The following is a 19,577-nucleotide window of genomic DNA, read 5'->3' as shown; positions in this document are numbered from 1 at the left end:
AACAGGCTCCTACCACCTAAAACTCTCTGAAGTAAAGGTAGAATTGACATAAATGATCAATTTGTAGGAGCCAATAAATCTGCTACCTGGAGGGGGCAAAAAGTGGAGACAATGTGGAGTCAAACGCAAACTATTTTCCATCAATATTAAAACATTACATCTGAATATCATTTCTTAAGAAAACCACAATGTCTGTAGAAAGTGTACTAAACCAAAATCAGTTTAAATATCTTTGAGCTTATTTGTTTGATGTTTGATGATACGAGACATTAAAAAGTCCCTGGATAAGTTCTCAGATGTAAAAAGACACAGTGGGTTCAGTCAGATACTCACCTGGGTACAATTGTTTGGTAGGGGCACTGAGCTGGGCATCTTTGGATACTCTGTAAGCCACATCGGGTCCTTGTGTTGACCTCCTATGTGAGCAGAAACCCGTTGTTTTTGTAACACCCTCAGGTAAACTGTGAAAATCTAAAATCTTCAAGAGGTCTGCTGGTTCTGCTACAATGAAGAAAAGAGAGACAAAGGGAGATAGATGTTAGATTTATCAGGAAAACTGATTGGATTTGTCAAAGCATTTTGTAAAAACACTGTTAAATTCATAGTCAATATTGAATTGTTTATGGAGCACAAACATAGTCAATACAGAAACATTACCAAAATGCATCACAGAGGAGGTTTAATTATAGCAATTTTTTTTCACCATTCCTTCTATTTTCTGACTTGTGCTGACTCAGAGAGACAAGTTACTGTGCAGGACACTTCACAGCTGGGGTTGGAAGCAGATTTATGTTATCCATTTAAGCACTAAAGAGAGATGTGCCCATTTATAGATTGCCATGATCATGGGTTACAGTTGCACAAAAACCAATTCTTCCATTCATTTTGCTGCAGCGCTGAGCCCACCGCTGACTCTCTTAGACCACAACCATGCAATTAGCACACTCTCAAGCCAGTCGCTTGGCTGTAACCAGGCCACCACAGAAGTACACTGGGTCAGAACAATGTGACATTGAGTTTGACCCTGGACCGCACCATCACACGCCAAAACCACCCAGGACAAACAGCTGTTCCTGCAGCCAGTTGCACACATAACAAGCTACAAGATTACACAAGCAAGTCTAAAGCCTTGACCAAGCAAAGATCTGAGCAAAAAGGGGCACTTGGTCATCAGGGGAAGCCTACAGCTATGAAGAGGAGGTATAAGAGTGCTTAAGACGTGGGCAAACACTAAAATTGAGGAAGCATATCGAAGAGAGAAAAACAAGGATATCTATTGTGTTTTAATTAATCAAACTAAATTGAAAGTGAGAATATAATAGCACTTTGGGAAGAAGCAAAAACAGAGCCTAACCCACAGGTAAAGCAGTCGCTGCGTCAGTCTGTAAAGACCACACACCGTTAAAAGAATAACCTTTTAAGAGCCGCAACCATTTAAGAGTGAAAGGGCGGCTAAAAAGGTGAAAAGATGAAGGGGCACATAGGAATTGTGCTTTAGAGCCGCCTGCATTGCCCCGCAACAGCCTCCAGCTGGATGTCATTAAGCATGACTCAGTGCAGCAGAAATCAATTTTAAAAAAACTGGACATTCTTAAACAGAGCTTTCCATTTAGGAACACTTTGGCTGCACATGTTTCCCTACAGCTGGGCAGTTACAAAAAAAAAAACTTCCTTCTCATCAACTGAAGTTTGACTGCATGTTTCCTACATAATCAGAAAGTTAAGAACTCAGCTAAAGAAGGCTGAAGATTCACCAGACATCCAACTACTTGGTGCTTAACAAATAAAACACACTAAAGTCTACACAAACTAGATGTGCATCTAATAAGGTGTGGGGTCATTTTCTAATTCATCACAGTATTGCTTTGAGAGTTATATTAAGCAGGCGCACAAATATAGTAGCAGTGTATTTGTGTAGACAGCTTACCTAAGAGAAATCTATCAACTATCCACTTGAAAACCCGCCTACTACAGTCTTTAAACACAAAGCCAGAAAGACAACTACTGACATACTCCTGTCAGTCAATCCCACAAGATGACTGAGCTTTTAAAGTGAAGGGTTTAAACAAAAAGACAGCCTGATCTGTCATCAGCTCACAATGAAGAGACAGAGAGACACTAGCCCACCAGGAAGAAGATGTGTATCATTTGATATGATGACAGAGCTTCATTTAATGAGAATGGAGCTCTGCAGCAGAGTAATGTAACAGTGTGTCACACTGTCATCTGAAGAGCAATTTAACTTCTGTTCCAAATGCCCTGATTAATCTGTCAGAAATCAGCTTCCACGGTTTGTTTACATCCTTGTAACCCTTTGGTTAATAACAGATTTGCATGATTCACAACAATTCCACATGATTTAGTGTCCAATTCATACAACAAACCAGCAGAAAAATAAACATGGCCGGTGGGTCAATTTGTAAGTCAATTGGTCAAAGTTAATGCTGACCATTCCAATTAGTGGAAAATGGTCTCTACTTCTTTTATGACTCTTTAGAATAGAAACGAATAAAAAAAGAATAGAAAATAGAATGTGTGTTGCCCACCAAAAAGAAAACTACAGTATGAAACAACTAAGTATTTTATTTCTTACATAACTCCTGCAGTCTAAAGCAAGCAATTATTTTTCAAGGTTTTACAAACTCATATCATAAATTTACTTTACGACCAACATACTCAAACAGCAAAATGATGTAAACCAACAGAGACAGCATCTTAATTCAAGGACCAGAGTTGTCTAAAGGCAAATCTTTTCTCAGACATCCTCAAATGTTCACGGTAAAACATTGAACATTGTCTGTTTTGACACTACAGTAATTCCCACTTGTCCATCAAGATCTAGAAGCATACTATCCCTTTGGAAATAAATCAACTGATCACAAACAGCTGCACAGAGGCAGTCCACAGAAGGCATGGAAATAAATCTATTATAGCTGACAAAGGGAATGCTGTACAAATAATGAAGCTTAACTGTGGTCTGATTCAAGCCAAGCTATAGTGTTACAATCTGATAGTGATGTTCAGATGGTTTTAACTATCCAGGCATAGGCTCACTTTTCACCCCCCCTTACCCATCTTCTTTAGTGTCTTCTTATCAACACAGTGTCCCCTTGACCTTATTTGGATACAGCCGCGTAATGCCCTACTTACATCTTTCAAGTATTTCAAGACCATCCAGGTCAACATGGCTTGACATTAGCTATTGAGTCATCATTTTATCTGGCAATGACAGACATTTTCCACTTGTTTTTAATCTTTCAAGAAAAAAGAAGCAGAAATAGTTTATTTGTTTTTGTTTATTTGAGTTATAATAATCAATGTTTTTTTTAATGCTTGAGATGTAGTATCAAATTTAGAAAAAAAGTAATGGCCTAACATGCTGTTTTAAGCATTGCATCCCTATGCCCTGTGGCAGAGCGGGAGGAGAGCTTCTTCCACAAATATTCATCAAGATACAGTATATTATGGGAAAAATGTCATCTATAACATGGTAGAGGGGGAAATTAAAGGGTTAAGGTCTGTCTTCTTCAAATTAATCCAACAACCATGAACCGACAGTAGCTGATGTATCCAGCGCACCACAAGCCACTTTATTAGATTAAAGATCATAACAACACACAAATGTTGCTAAATGATTCAATAAAGTATCTCTGGGCTACAAAAACCCAGACGCACAATGCATCATAACAATGTCTCCTGTCATAGATGCAATAAGAGAAACATAATAACATCCAGCTCGGTTCCGCGGTGGAGGAAAAAAGGAGGAGCGGGGGTGGGGGGGTTTGGGGAGGGGTTAGTACGGAGCATCCAGCCGACGTTAACTGTGTCACGACCCATGAGTGTGTGTGTTGCCATTGCTAATCCACACTGACACAATCCAATCCCAGGAAAGATCAACAGCTTTGGGAAAGGAAACAACTGTCATCAGGATTCTTTTCATTCCATATCAGTTGACCATTCTTTACAACACCAGTCTAACTGTTGCACTTTCTCATTTACATTTAGCTGTTTCCTTTTATCGCCGCATAAATGCAGTCCCTAATTTCATTAGAGATTTTGATTCCCCATGGATCTGAACATGACCACACAGGGAGGAGGGGACCACTGATCAGCATTCAACAAAGGCTAAAAAAGGAAAAATGTATCATATTATTGGCATCAACCAAAAAATAAATGACATTTTGAAACCCATCAGAGAAGAAGCAAAGGTAAAGGAAGGATTCACATGGTGCGTGACAGAATCCAGTCGTTATCCAGGATGTTATCAGTGAAATGTCTCACCTCGCTTACATATTTTCACACATCTTCATTCATGGATTTCTGTCACCGGCAGTCGACCTGCCAGCGGAGGCTACTCTGACCACATCCGAAACCGCAGGTATGGGTCTCAATCCCACCTTGTTAAACTGAGATGTTTACACACTTAGCATGGCAGGTCCCTTGAGAAGCCAACACCTCTGCCACCGGATACTAAAAATACTTTTTCCTCTGACCACAGTCCCTTACATCCAAGAGGCAGGTTCACCATAAGTACACAAAAACTGTTTATATGACACGGTCTTGTGTACATTTGCTTTTGGCCAGTCTGCCTCTCATCTTACGCCACTTTAACTACTTTCATGCAAGTCAATAAGGAAATGTGACAAATAATGAAGACGGTAAATACAGAGCAGCCTTTAAGCTTCAGCACTCCAAGGAAATTACTTTGTGTCAATAAAAATGTTTGGGTTTTTTTATTTTTATGTTATCCATACTTCTTTGCTCTTTGCTTTGCACACTTAAGCAGTTGTAAAGTATGCAATACCTCAATCAGCCACAGGGCTCCTGCTGTAAACAAGTAAATGCAATTACAGCACAGTTACAGACAGGGCAGCCAAGGACACCCATGTTAAATTAATTTCTAATGGGAATTTGGTTAGGTCTGACACTGGATATATTCATGTTACCTTAGTTGAAAAGTAAAAACAACCCAAGTAGCATGCGCTCGTGTTCAATGTGCCACTATTTTCTTTCTCTTACAGTTGGGTCACAGCAAGCATTGTGGCATGGAACACTTGTAAATGAAATGCATAATTTAGTCAGAAAACTGGCGATATCTTCAGTTTATCTTTAGTGTTTAGCTTTGTTTCAGAATTTTATAGGATTATTTGTCAAACATGAGCTGAATGAGGCTTCAGTAAAGGAAATTAATTCATAAAAGTGTTGTTTAAGTGTGACTTAATTTTAAGGTATGGAGATGATTATGTTAGAACTGTTGCAGAAAGCAAAAGGCATGGTGTGCATTTCTATATATCTCCCTCTCCCTATCAGACTTCTTTCTACCTTTTTCTTCACTGTATGTGAGCAGGGGCTTGAGGGCCAGATTCATGATCCTAGTTTGGGCTCAATGCCAAAACTGTGGTGGATCCCATTCCCGTAAGTACTCATCCAACTGCATCCAATGCATACATATCGTACTTATACACACACAGCCTCTGTAACAACCCTTAGTGACTCCAGACAACACCATTTCATTTGACAGGAGGAGGGGTGCCGGACAATGAGTTAGGACCTTTTCATGGGGGGGATTAACATTCTTCCCTCTTTCACTGCCCCCTATCCTCCTCCAGCCCTTCCTGAAGTGAGGCATAACTCTCCAGGCACATGCTTGACCTGTTGCTGAGGACAAGGAGTAATTAGCAGCCATAAAGAGGACCCTGCCTCTCTTGGAAACCAGCACAGCCAAATACAAGAATGTCCAATGAGAGACTTCCCCCTCCTAGAGTGCATCACACACAGAAAGGTGTAAGAGACTTTCTCTTTTCTTTCTTTTTTTCTTTTTTTAATTTCACCTGATTTTGTTATAAAACTTGAAGCTAACTGTTCTGAAGTTGGAGCCTCACTGTGAGTACAGTAGATTACAATTAGGTTCTGTGCTTTAATTATCTTTAGAAAGAGTGTGTAACCTTTAAAAAGTAGAAGTACAACATTCTTAACCCTGCAAAGGTAACCAATAAACTTTACTTTTGCTTATTACATAAGACTCACTCGCACCTACGCCTCATTTAGTTTAGTATAACATGTACTTCATGCTGCAAAATGTTAGCTGATGCTTCCAATTCCAAAAAAGCTACTTCCACGTTACTGGCTATTACGTACTGTTAGGCCAAGAATATATTTGCTTTTTATTCACATGCTGATGCGAGCTACTTGATTTGTCATGGACGTAATTGTTCACTGTTTCGGAGGATTCTACTTGGGGCCACAACAGATGACTCAAACTGAAAAAAAACAAGCCATCTGCACCATCTCCGATCCAACATTTTCCTTTATGCATGGATGTTTCCAAACTAGTATTGATCTCTCGCAAGCTATTTAGACAAGCAGATTCATCGGGAAGATGCAGAAAAATAATAAAACTTCCCACCATTTTACCTCTTTACCATTTTACCTGCATCCAATCAAATTTGGCCCTACCAGTCACCTACATATTGCAGCTTGCAAACGCATATCATGAATATCTGAGGACATGCCCAAAAGACACTCCAAATTAATGCATGACTATGTGAGGCAGCCGTGATAAATGGATCCTTAATTAAAGCAAGAAGACCTCTACGTTTAGATCCACCGGAGTGGATGTAAAGCAAAAGGAACAGAGGCTTGCTTTACAGCCTGCAACCTCCATGGAAATTTCTCAGAGCCTGACACAACAAGATCTAATAAATACTAATATCAATTCTACATAAAAAACATTTGTTTTGATAAATGGTGACTGATCTTTTTCTCTTAAGCCTTTTTAACACTTGTGAAAAATACTTCCTAACTGCTAACACCTGACCTTAGAGATCAAGGGACAGAGATAATATACAGTCCCACATCAAATGACTCTGCAGAAGTCACTGGTATCAATCAGCTCTGGTCTGCATTGTTGGGGACATGAGCCGTTGGTGCACATGTTAGTTTTCAATGAGAATGCTGCACTCAGGGCAGCGATAGTAGGCATATCTCCCTTTTTTCTGCACAAAAACATAGATTAACCCACCACGACATCTCACATAAGGGATCTGAAACTGAAACTGGGAAAGGCTTTAGTGACCTTGTTTCAGAGTGTATAAACGCTCTACTTTTGGTATTACAGATTCAGCTTTAAAAGAGTTTGCAAAGGTATACTTTGTGAGATGGCCGACATCTGCTCTAAAAAAGCAACAATAAACCTAGATTTAAAAACACGTTTTGCAAATTACAAAAGTATTCAAGGTAGGGAGTCTGAAAAACTAGGAAAAAAGGGTAAAGACTTACGACAAATATCCATTAGCAATAACCTTAAGTTGCTGTTTCAGGGTTTCATGTGACCAGACACAGGAATCATACTGCAGGCATTATACTTACGCTAGACTGAGCACAGCACACAGTCTGCATGGGCACACATTACTGCAGACGTGCAACACATGAGAAAACTAATGCAAACACCTGACAGGATCCAACACTACTTAGAAAAAAAGAAAGTACTCACACTAACCTCCTCCCCTCAGCTTCATTAACACCTAAACCACACTGTCAGACAGTTTTACGATATACTGTCCTCACTCTAAAGACAAGATTACAGGTGGAAAGAGACGACAATATAACTGAGTAACGATAAGTGTCAGAACTGTTCCTGCATGGGGGAAATCACCTTATTGTACCCTCTTCTTTTGCAATTATGGCAGGACAACCAGCACCACCTACCCCTTTTCTTAGTCAACTAACCTTTAACTATCTCGTAACAGTCTGATTGTAACACCTGTTGAAACGATTTTATTTTTCAGTTTATAATTTACGACACAGTTCAACAGGAACCCAGCTATTGACTCAACGCCCTCACTTAAACTGAAGGAAAAAAAGCCTGAAAGTTATAGTACGAAATAACTTTCACGTACACTTAGTAGATTCCACGAAAAGCTTGAAGCCTCGACCAATAACTTAACACGATAATTACAACTGAAAAAAGAAGGGTTTTGTTTATAAGGATAAGTTCAACAATGCAAGCTAATTTTTGCCAACTTAAGCTTCACATGGGGTCAGTCTCACAACTTAACTCTGGTTCTGGTCTGCTAGGATTGGACAATTCAGCGAAAGTTTCACAGTCAAGCTTTGTGTATTTTTTCTCAGGGATTACAGTGGCATTCACCTTATTTCTAGCAGCTTTCTTTTTTTTAACGAAGAGGTAGCATGAATGCAATGTAGCTGCAAGTATATGTGAAGTATTTTCTTGGCTGACAACTACCAAAAGCAAGAGATGTTCAGGGTTAAAACTAGCATGAGCAAAAGTCTGTAAGGGACTGCACATGCAAGTGTCAGTTCAGTTTCATTTTATCGGCCACCCTCAGTCCACACGTTTCAGGACACTGTGACCCAGTGACCTGGGCTGAAAGCAGCACATGTAAAAAGCAGCCAGGTGGAAGACTTCATGAGATATTAACACAAGGGAGATATTTTGCTTTTCATATAAACTGAATGCATTTACTTCCCTCTTTTTAATAACAGGATACCAAAAACATTCTCACCCTCAACTTACAAATGAAAAATATAAAGAAGTGACATGCAGTCAGAATTAAACCCATAGATAAGCTCAATAATCATAGCATAATCTGCTGTCCTGCACATGTAGACCTACAGCCACAGACTAATGATTCACATGCAGGCACACACACCTGAAAAGTGATCCAGAGAACAGAGAGTTTTTCAGACCAGAATGTCTCTTGTGTTCTCTGAAGCTCAATGCTTTAAACGGCCTCTTATTGCTTTAACAGTGGGAATACCAGATGGTTTACTTCACTGTCTCCATGCTGCAGCTCACAGCAGTGGGGATAAATCACTGTCTACCGCCCACCACAGACTGAGATGGAAAAACTGAGTCAAGATTCCACAGTGCACTTCTGAATGCTCATTTTACAGCAAGAAAGTAAAGAAATAGCAATTTTCAAGGCACATATGCGATCACTTTTATCTCAGTCTTATTATCAGTGTTTCTCATTTCATACTTGTTGGCTTTATCTTCCTCTTCTTCGCAAATTTCATTCGGTTTGACTTTTAATAACCCTTCAAAGACACGTTTCCCACTGCCTAATTTATCTTCTCTTGTGAGTTCTTTCCAGCGGCAGATATGGTTTTAATGGCTGCCTGTTGAGAAATTTACGATAAAGGGAAGGCCCTGCAGCACTGACATTATAGAACCACTACCCCTCAGCCTACTTCACACATAAGTATTATTCCACCACCAACACAATGATACAAACTAATGAAGAAGATTACAATACGTGCCAAATCCTGCACAATATTGAGGATTTTATTTTTGTTAAGGGCTATCCTGCATTGGCACATGCAAGGCCCATCACATTCTCATGTAGTTCATTAAGGTGCTGTGCCTCCTGATGATGGCAATCAACCAAAATATGAAATCTATTTTCACTCAAAGGAAAAGTTGCATAATATTTAGTGAACTCAATGACACAAAAATACCGAAAACATAGAAAACTCCTTTAGTTGAACCCAGAACCTCTAGTTTATTTAGTATAAAGCTACAATCCCTCAAATGATATTTACATGACAAGAGATGTTGAAATGCTGAGGATATGAGACAGAAATGAAGTGAGTGTAAGCTGAGCATCAAAAACAGAATTATTTGAAGATGTATGAGTAATCTTGTCAATGTTGTCAGAAACAAAAGGGAATTATGAGAAATAATTGGAAAGGACACATTAAAAAAGTAATTCAGAAAGGTGTGGCAAAGGAGCAACAGGAAACAAGAGGACTATTTATGAATGTTCCTGTAGTAGTAATAACACAACCTGAAATTAAAACCCGAGGAAGGGAACGCTTGACATGTCAGGAGGTGCCAAACAGCATGCACAAGTTGCAATGACAGCCAAGTCAGCCATCAATTCATCTCCTACAGACACTTCAACCAGTGATGTACTTGAGCAATTTCAACCTTGTGGGTAAAAAAGTAAACTATGTGAAGGAAAGCCAGCCACTTTGCTTGAATCATCTACAATTAAAGCATCAGAATCAGCTACTGAATTCTTGTCTCAGATGGAATCAAATCCTTTTGTTTAAAAGAAAGAAAATACATAGTGGAGCCGTCAGTCAACCAATTATCTCTGCCCAAACTTTCCAGCTCCACAAAAGTTTGATGCAAAAGTATGGCAGGTCTTAAAACAGGTAGGACAATATGTCCATGGTGCACCATTCATCTTATATTATATTCAGAAAATGAAAAAAGAAAATGGACAATACAGAACAGCAGCAAGGGAACACGCATTCTGAAAGAGATGTTGCATAGACCCAATTAGGAATTGCCGCCACTGTGAGATTTTTCTGAATCAAAAAAAGGACAAAAACAAGATATAGACATTTGTGAGATATGCTTTTAGGCTTGAGTTGAAGTTGGAGACTTTGTATACATGAGTTCAGCTAATCCTAGGCGTCCTGATCACCGAGCCTAACCTCTATCTTTAGTTTACCTATAGGATGAGGAATACTAATAAATGGCTGAGTTAGTATTATTTTCTAGCCCAGTTAAAGACTCACCAACCCACAGCGAGTAATCTTTTCATTGTCAGAATAATGTGTCAGTGACATAGTTAATGCTGCTATCAAAATGTAGATGTAAATGTTGGTGGTGGCAGTAAATTCTGAGAGACTTCTTGAACAGATGCCGCAATAGCACTTTTGGACATTTTTTTCATTTTTGTAGCCTTTGTAGCCTTTGTTTGTTTAAGATCAAACCAGTATAACTCAAGCTTTCTGTGAGGAAACTCCTTTTAAAGATATTAAGAAGTCTCCAACTAGTTTCATGTTCTTAATGTTTTAGATTGTGTCTCACCAATTGCTAAGCAGTAATCTCAGATTCAAAGATGCATCTACTTAACATCAGTCTCAGTTGATATTCAGTTTGTTGACCGCAGTAAGCAAATACGATAATGTCCACCAATGGCACTGGCTAAAATTCATCAGGTGGGGCCATGACAGTGCTGAAAACAAATTGAGAAGGCAATGATTTAACAAGCTGAAAAGTCCTTTGAAACAATTACTTTTCTTTACACAAATTATCTTGTGATAATTGTGATCTTGTCATAAATTATTAAGCTTGCTCTTTATGTGCTTATTCAAATGGCTGAAATACTCTAAGGCAGTTAATTTTTATATTCTAAAGCACATTTCATTGTTCCCCTGTCATTAAAGGGGAAATTAATAATTAAAATTCAGTTCTGCCCTTTGGCTAAATTATCATTTTTATTATCAGTATTGGTATTGACTTGGAATTTCAAATTTGGTACATCCCTAATTAAGGTGTTTGTTTTCCTATTACATTAGTAATTTCAGTACACAGGTACACAAACTTTCCACTAAAGTTTAACAGTCAGAGGTGAAACCAAAACATATATGTAAAAGATGGACGTATTAACTGCAAAGTCACAAGTCACGCACTGGTTTGTGAGCTTCCTTTTTAAGCCATTTAGCAGTCGCCTTCTTTGGCAGTCTGAAATTACACTCAAAGGATAGATCAGAGGGAGAATCCAGGGACACTGTGCACATCCACGGAGTAACTCCATTGTTAACTCAAAACAGTCTCCTCCATAATGACAGAAGATGCAACAGATTTAAGACTCTAACTCTCATCTTTTTGTTTTAACTGAAAATTATACTGTATGTAATAACATACTGACTTGAAAAAAAGTCTTAAATTTTCTCTAAAAACAGCTGCAGCAAGACCTTCTCTCTCAGTCACCAGAAATCTATAAATAAAGTGCTATAAATAAGGTGACAGGACATAACAATTTTCTTCAAGCAGGTCCTTAAACTCTTTTTTTACACAATACAAAAAATAAAAGCAATAATAAAAGATATTTTATGCCTGACATTCCATGAGTTCCTTTTTTAGTGCTGATATAAATCAAAGACAGCAGAGGCTGCTGGTATGTTGATGGTTGTGAGCGCTTGCTAGCACATTGGGCACATTCGGCGGGTGCCAGGATTTTTATGAGTTTTAGGGATTGATCCTGCGAGACTCATTTTCAGCGTACAGGTATCACAAATTGCTCACAGGGAAAACAAATGTGTCTGTGTCGCTGTGTGCACAATGTGTCGCCTTTATTGGTAAAAAATGGGATTTCTTTAAATCTGCCAATAACTGCCTTCCAAGCTGAAAGCGACCTATTCCTGTCACCAGTGGAGCTAATGGTGCATCACTCGATAATATTGGAAAAAATCTATTCATTAAAAATATAAACAGGCAATGCAGAAGTCTGTAAGTCTTTGTAAGTGTCCTCCTCCCAAAAATTACTTCACTGGTCATTTGCTCATGCTGGTCAAAACAACTCTAATACTTATACTCAAAGAATACGTGACCTCACTTTACTGTGAACTGTAAAAATGACATCCAAACATGACGACTGCATTGTAAAAAGAATGTATTTTGTCCCAACCATGATCATTTTCAAACTCTAACCAAATACTGCTAATGCTTAAATCAACCAGAAAGTGGAAGAAGTGTTTAAGTGAAGTGTTGTTGTCTTATCAACTAAATAGAACTCTCAGTTTGAAAAAAACCAAACATGTTTCACATGGTTGAAAACGCATAAATTATAAATAGCACGGCATGTAAACACACTATCCAGCCATCCCTCATGCCTCCTTGTGAGGATTTTGTGACTTATTAAAAGAAACACTTGAGAAGGATGTTTGCTAAAATGTGCAAATTCTCAAATAAGTCAAACTTCCCTCCTGAAGCTTGGATGGAGGTTCAGGAGATACTGCGAAGGGATGAACAAATGGCCCATATGGAATAATTGATTGAAACAGACGAGATACTTAAAAACTCACCAACTGCTGTCATTAAAAAGAAGACAATAGTAGCTGTGACTCAGGCTTTATAGTTGTCTTCCGACCAGAAGATGAGTCCAAGCACTTATTGATGCATTTTTTGGACAGACCGAGAATAGGTCTGGCTGTAAAGTTGGCCATTTTTAATTGGAGGTTTCTAAGGGTTGACTCACATATGGAACCAGCCTCAAGTGGCTATTCAAGGAAATGCTTCCCTGTTGCATTTATGTTATTAAATTATTACATAACCTTATCTAATTTTCAACATGGCCAACTATCAGTTCAGGAAAGTGTTTTCTATCTTTTTCTATTTAACAGATGAGCTCTGTGAGCTTCCTCCAGCACATACAAGTGTTTGTGGTGGAAATCTTGTTCAGTCCCTTGCTGTAACAAGACCAAGTTAATTAAGCATTTGGCGTAAAAACAAGAAACTGCTGAAAGGGCAAAATGTCTTACTTTAATACTGTTTTTCCATGCTTTTAGTAATTTCATCACATAATAAATTAAAAATAGAATACATAGACTACAGCAACCACTGACCAGAAACTATTGTGTTTTCCCTCACTGGGAAAAAATGCTTACTCTCAGTATTTCTGCAACCAAGGCTGTGGCTAGCTCAAGCTGGAGAAAGGGGGGAAAGGGTTGGAAAGGATGAGTCATACATTGCTTTCCATGCTCAATGATTATAATACACCATTACAGAGAAAAGCACTGTTTCCCAGTTAAAGTGAATACTCTGCTTGTAAGCCTGGACCATTTTCATAGACTCCATTTTCACTCTGCCATGCACCACATCCTGCATCAATGCATCTTGATAAAAACCAAATGCAGGAGAGGAGGCTGCAACGTGGGCTAACAAATCCAACTTTTACATCATTTGATGTTTTCTTGTTGACATCTTGAGCTAGCACTTTCTCAATTTTATGGTTTTGTTCGAGGAGTAAGGTACACATCGTCCATTTCACTCGTAATTTGGAATGATCACTGTGGGTCTTGAGCAAATAGTTCTTTTCAGAGAAAATCTGCAACTGGCTTCAAATCAAGCACATTGTCTCATGAATACAAAGCACCACTGAGCAGTTCAAAACAATTATTTGACTCTTAATTAGTCTGGAAAGGAATAGACGATATACTGTCCAAGATGTGGTAAATAATACACCACTTGTGCTACACAAAGGGTCTCCTTAACTCTGACATTGGGTCAAAAACTTGTCCTGCATATTTTGTTTTATCTGCCGTGTTATTATCAGGCATTAGAGTTGATTTACAGCGTCCTTTCCACAAAGCCTGCATTTACAGGCTGAAGTGGCACATGCAATTGCAGGGTCACTGCGTCTCTCCACAGCCCAGATTCCTTCCTCTGCGCCACAGCAATAGGCACACACAAGAAGCCACTTTTACTCACTGTCACTTATCTGATTGCATAGGACATGACCTCAGGGATTGCTACTTGAAGGTGAGGAAGAAAAAAGCTACTTAGATCCCAAGTAAAAAATGATTACTCAGGAGAATGAATGTGCCTTGGTCATGCAAATCTATGAATGCCTCTCATATTCAACAAGTTGCATTAGTTTTTGACAGGTCGAAATTATTTCATGAATGAAAACAAGCTTAGTTCTATAGTATCCTTCAGGGCAACCAGCTGTCCATACAGTAAAATTCACTTCTAAAACATACAAAGGTATGCAATTTCAGCTCTGCCTGGACTCGGTCACTCCTATGAACTTTTCTAAGAGGCCTTGTAAAAAACATTTAACATGTGAGAAAAAGGCAAATTTGACTAATCCATAAAACTCCTTTTGAAGAAGAGGTATCCATATATAAAGAGAATGTAGATGAAAAGCAGCTGTGGACCAGCTGTAGTCAACCTTTAACCCTGTCATAAAGTTGGCTAAGATAAACAAAAAGAACCTTCTAATGACCCTGGATGTGTATGCGCAAACCGAGATGAAGCAAAAGGCACGTTATTATTACACTTACAAGCTTTTCTATGAGTCTGCCGCTGTAATTTGAGTGAAGTTTTCCCTAAAACCAGCACAGAATGGTGTATTTCTCTTAAAAGAAAAGTGCAGCCGTTTTTTTTTCTTTCTTCCATTTTTTTTTTTTTTTTGCATGGTCCCCTGGTCCACCAAGAATGGGAAGAAAACATCTGGAAGACATTTTTCCTGGCTTTTTGGAGGGCTTTGCAGACAGCACAATGGACCTTATCGAATCCAGATGGGAAGGCGCTCAGTGAAACAGAAAGGGCTTTTTTCAGTTTATCCCTTTAAAACTTCTATTAGGAATAAACAAATATAAACTCATAGCATAATTCTTAAATCATGAATACATTTTGTAATGTTTTGGCATAACAATCGCTCCATTCAGTGCTGTGATATATCACCAACAGGGGCTCTGGCCAAAATCCATCCTTGTTTTCATTTGCACAAGGTATTCAAAGAATGTTATTTTAGTATTTTTGATGACTAAAGTGCTCTGCACAAGTGGATTATGGCCCTGTGTGAATATCTGTTATGGACGAAGACTATCCAAAAAGGCTGTTGGTTGATTAATAATAACAAACTTCAGAGGAACTTGTGAAAAGAAACCATTGATTGACGAAACTGAGTTAAAAAGCAACTCGGCAGTAATGCAAAGGAAGTCTGATGGAGAATAAACTTCATTTGTTCTACAGCAGCCATGCTATCCCACAGACAGCTTGAAACTTAATAGTGACAATCTTGACAGCCAAAACATCTCTTTGGCCTGAATCAGTCTTACTTCTGATTCTGCAGGTTTGGCTTTGAGAAAATAGTTTGAAATACAACAAAATATCTACCGCTTGTTTTCGTTAAAAACACACATACTCCGTCTTCTTTCTTTCACTTCCAGGAGGGGTCATAGAAGAGTTTACTGAAACAAGAACAAATGGACCAACAACAGAAAGAATGCTTCTCTTCAGGCAATGAAACTGTAAAGTTTAGAGAGAAGCTGAAAGACCTGACCTTCACCTTTCAACTCTGACCCCTCTTCTCATTCTTGACCTTCATGTCTTACAGGACCTCTGTTATTACCACATTTCACATAGCTTTAATGTTTCTTCTCTAATACCACAACAAGATGACCTCCCAAAAACCATGAACTGGGATTCCCTCATACCAACACAACTCAACTAGCATGCAGTATGATCATCCACTAAGTTACCCTGGAATTCTATGAACTTCAAATGATTGAAAAAAAAAGGATGCAAAATGGCCCATATATGAAAAGTCAAACCAAACTTGTTTATATCTTTATAATAACTCAAGATTATGGCCACTAGTTTAACTAGAGATCATTTTAGCAAATTTCCCCTAAATGGTTTGATTGACACCATGCAACAGTAGGCTGACGTTTTCAGGAGAAAAACCCAGATAAACTGACTGTATGCTACCTGCCCAAAACCACATGTCAAACACTGAAGTTAGCAACTAGCTAGTGAGAAATGAGTATTGACATTTCATCTCCAAAGTATTACAAAGCAAAATTGTGTTTTCAGCTTATTTTGCTCTCCTCAACTCATAAAAAATGTATTTAAAGTAGCTTTATGAAATAAAACTTGTAAATCTAAACAATAAACCTTGCACCTTACTTAAAAAGTAGGTATGCTACTTACATGCTATGACTATATGACTAAACGTTCTATAAGCATTTAAAAATAAGAACTAAACTATTTGATTTATGAGTCCCCTGTAGGTAGACATTGGTGAAAAATAGGTGAAAAATGTAATTATTTTTTTCTACATTTCTGTAATTCAGATTTATAATTGGTATAGATAAAAAACTTAATGTAATCCAATGTTGTATTTGAAGCTAACCTGAAAGCCAGTGAGCTAAACAGTTGAATGGAAGTAAAAATGTTATAGTTGACGAACAAGATAATTACTTTACACAAATCTTGCATGCACTTGGCATGTACTACCACTTAATCGTCAAGTACTTCCCATTCAGCATGTGTGAGGTGTCAAATTTCAGGAAGTGTATCAGAACCCTTGAGGATCCTTAACATGAGTCTGGTCCTCTCTGTCAGTTTTAAAAGATAATTAAATCCAGCCTGCAGCATTAAAATTGCTTCAGAGTTCTGAACACCCTCTCAATGCTCAAGTCTTCCCCTGTCTTCAAAAATGACCCAGATCCAATATGCATGCCTGGACCTCGGGTTGTGCTCCGTTAACAAGCCGTCCTAAAAGGTCCCGTGAAAATAAACAACATGCAGTCATTTCTTTTTATATTTAGCAGTATGTATAAGCCTTTAAAACCACTTCAATTGGATCTGTTTTTATTGTCAAATTGTCTCCCTCTCAGCACAGTGGACATATCTTTAAAAAGTGTTTAGGCTTCGTACAGATTCCCACCTCATCAGCAGAATCCTGGACACTTTCTAACTGTCCACAGCAGACAGAAGAAGCCACCTGTTCACCTCAACAGCCCGTGTCAGAGCCTCAGGAGAAAGCGGACCACCAGCCATGCCAGGCAGTCTTTAAGGTGCTAATAATATAAAAAGGCCCCATTGCCTGACCTCTGACCCCATCAGAACAAAACAGTGATAAATACCATCTTTTCCATCAGGTTTATAAATGAACTGAACTCTATGTGATATTTCAATGAAATGCCAAACTTTACAGCCACATTTTCAGACTTTAATACAACAGTAACTTAGAGTCATAAAGACACCCAGCAGAGGGCAATTAGTTAAATATGTGTCCTCACTGAGATGTAGCAAACCCAAGTGCTTCAGAAAGTGTGTCGCCTGATGTTGGAGCACGTCTGGACTCCACCCTACCACTTCAGATGAGCTGCAGCCCCTCCCTCTTATGAAAGTTGTGCTCATCCTTCTCATCAGTTGGGGGTTGCTTTAAAATCCTCTTTTTTTAACTCTCTTAAACTGCACCACAACAATTTTGCAACAATAAAAAAAGTCTGCTAAAACTCTTCTTAAAGGGAGGCATAAGTTTTATTTCATTTTTAAACTGTACCATCTAACAATATACAAGTTTTCCAAAACAACTCATTAAGATAATTTTAAAAAAAATGCATTGGCCTAACCCAATAATAAACGAGCCGTCTAAGTGTTATTTTCTTCCTCACAGACCGGATCCCCATAAGCAGATAGAGAATAACTGACCGTATCATCAGCAGACTTTCTCAAAAGCAAAGACTTTCTCTGAAAAACTCAAAAGCAGTGATTTGATACTTTTGACAAGTCACATAGTTTCGGACCGAGCCCATCAGAGCACCAATAAAGGAGGAAGGGCAGACATCAGTGATCCACTACCAGCGGAGAAAAACTTTTCGGCGCAGCGCTCCTCCAAAGCGAATCCACGCATCTGACGGCCGACGCATCTTACCTGAACTTGCACGCGACGTGACAAAAAGCAGAATCACCGCTAAAGTGATTTGGGCGTCCCTTATCCTCCGTTTAACTTTCCATCTTATATGGGTATCCATGACCGCCTGCGCCGTCCACGGCAAGTGGATTTATTTCTCAGCTTGCAGCAACTGATTAGACTTGCAACAACTTCAGGTCAGGACAAAACTAAAAGTCAAAAGTCCCAGAGAAAGAGAAAAAGGGGGAGGGGGGGTGTATCGTTATTTATCAAGCAGCCATAAGGTATGTTAGTGTGGGTTCCTCCAGCTGGTTGACGGATGAGCACCGTCTCTCCTGCACTGCTCCTCTCCTCTCTGCTCTTCTGAAGTGGCCCGCACCGCTGCGCCTCCGAGCTCAAGTGTTGCCCCTTCTTTCAGTCGTCACGCAGAGCCTCGTCAAGTCAACGGGGCAACACGCGAGAAAAAGTCTCCCCCCAGGATGTCACTCACTCCACGGACAGGAGACAGGGGCAAATCAGAGGAGTCCGCACACTAGAGCCGGCCCTGTTATTGGCCGGGGGAGGGAGGAAAAGTTGAGGGGAAAGTTTCACGCCTACAATTCTCGCGCTGTGATTTTTTTTTTCTTTTTTTAACATGGTGTCCGCTTTTTTTTCCAGAGAGGGTCAGAGCGGGAAAAGCAAACTGCTTTTGGGACAAATGATGTAGATTTGGGAGAAATGATGTAGCTGTTTAATTACCCCCAGTTTGTTGGGATTCTAAAAGCTGCATGTGATTGCCAGGGGCCCTGGTGAGCCATGGTGAAATTATGATGCATGACAAACAGGTGGGCAGTCTTCTAATTTGAGCCATAGTTCTGTTGAACACCTCCATGACAAATAGTCCGCTAACAATAGCCTTTGTACCAGCTATTTTTTTTTTGTTTGTTTTTGATAATTTCAGAATTGGTTACAACAGTAAGACTATTGCAATAAACATACACACACACACTCTTTCTCTTTCTTTCCATCCAGTTTACTGAACTCATGTTGTAATCAGGTACATCATGATCCTGTTTCTTTAAGAAAATCACCACAAAAATTGACATTGCTTATGTTGTTATTTATGATAGTGTCTACTACATTTAAAAGTGTGATCATATATACCATGAGATACAATAAATGAAAGGAAAATTGCTGTATTTCCTTAGTCACTGAAGCCTATTTGATAGATTGAGAGTATTCACATGTAAAGTTTAGTACATTTTTCACTACAAACAACTTTTAAGAGTCACAGAAAGCTTCACACTAGTTCTTGCTGCTGTTGTTTCAGGACGCATAAAAAAATGGCAGCTGTCTTTTATAAACTGTCATATGGCTCCTGCAGTGGGGGACAGGTTTCCATTTACA

The 19,577-nt window shown here is 38.9% G+C and overlaps 1 protein-coding gene across 2 annotated transcripts in view; it reads right to left on the bottom strand.

Annotated features, from left to right (window-relative positions):
• Positions 1–18,691, bottom strand: part of col5a1 (procollagen, type V, alpha 1) — a 69,739-nt gene extending 51,048 nt beyond the window's left edge. For both annotated transcript variants that reach the window (XM_072371446.1, XM_072371447.1), the window contains exons 1-2: positions 18,213–18,691; positions 334–501 (exon numbers count right to left, since the gene is read on the bottom strand). In XM_072371446.1, coding sequence (XP_072227547.1) covers positions 334–501; positions 18,213–18,312 — 268 coding nt within the window. In that variant the 5' untranslated portion in view covers positions 18,313–18,691. The remainder of the gene's footprint in view (positions 1–333; positions 502–18,212) is intronic.
• Between the last annotated feature and the right edge of the window lie 886 nt (positions 18,692–19,577).

The sequence above is a fragment of the Leuresthes tenuis genome, unplaced genomic scaffold (assembly GCF_036924035.1).
Source record: "Leuresthes tenuis unplaced genomic scaffold, fLeuTen1.0.hap1 SCAF_19, whole genome shotgun sequence".
Lineage (NCBI taxonomy): Eukaryota > Metazoa > Chordata > Actinopteri > Atheriniformes > Atherinopsidae > Leuresthes > Leuresthes tenuis.
Note: the sequence above shows the minus strand (reverse complement) of the source record. Positions and strands in the feature narration are given on the sequence as shown.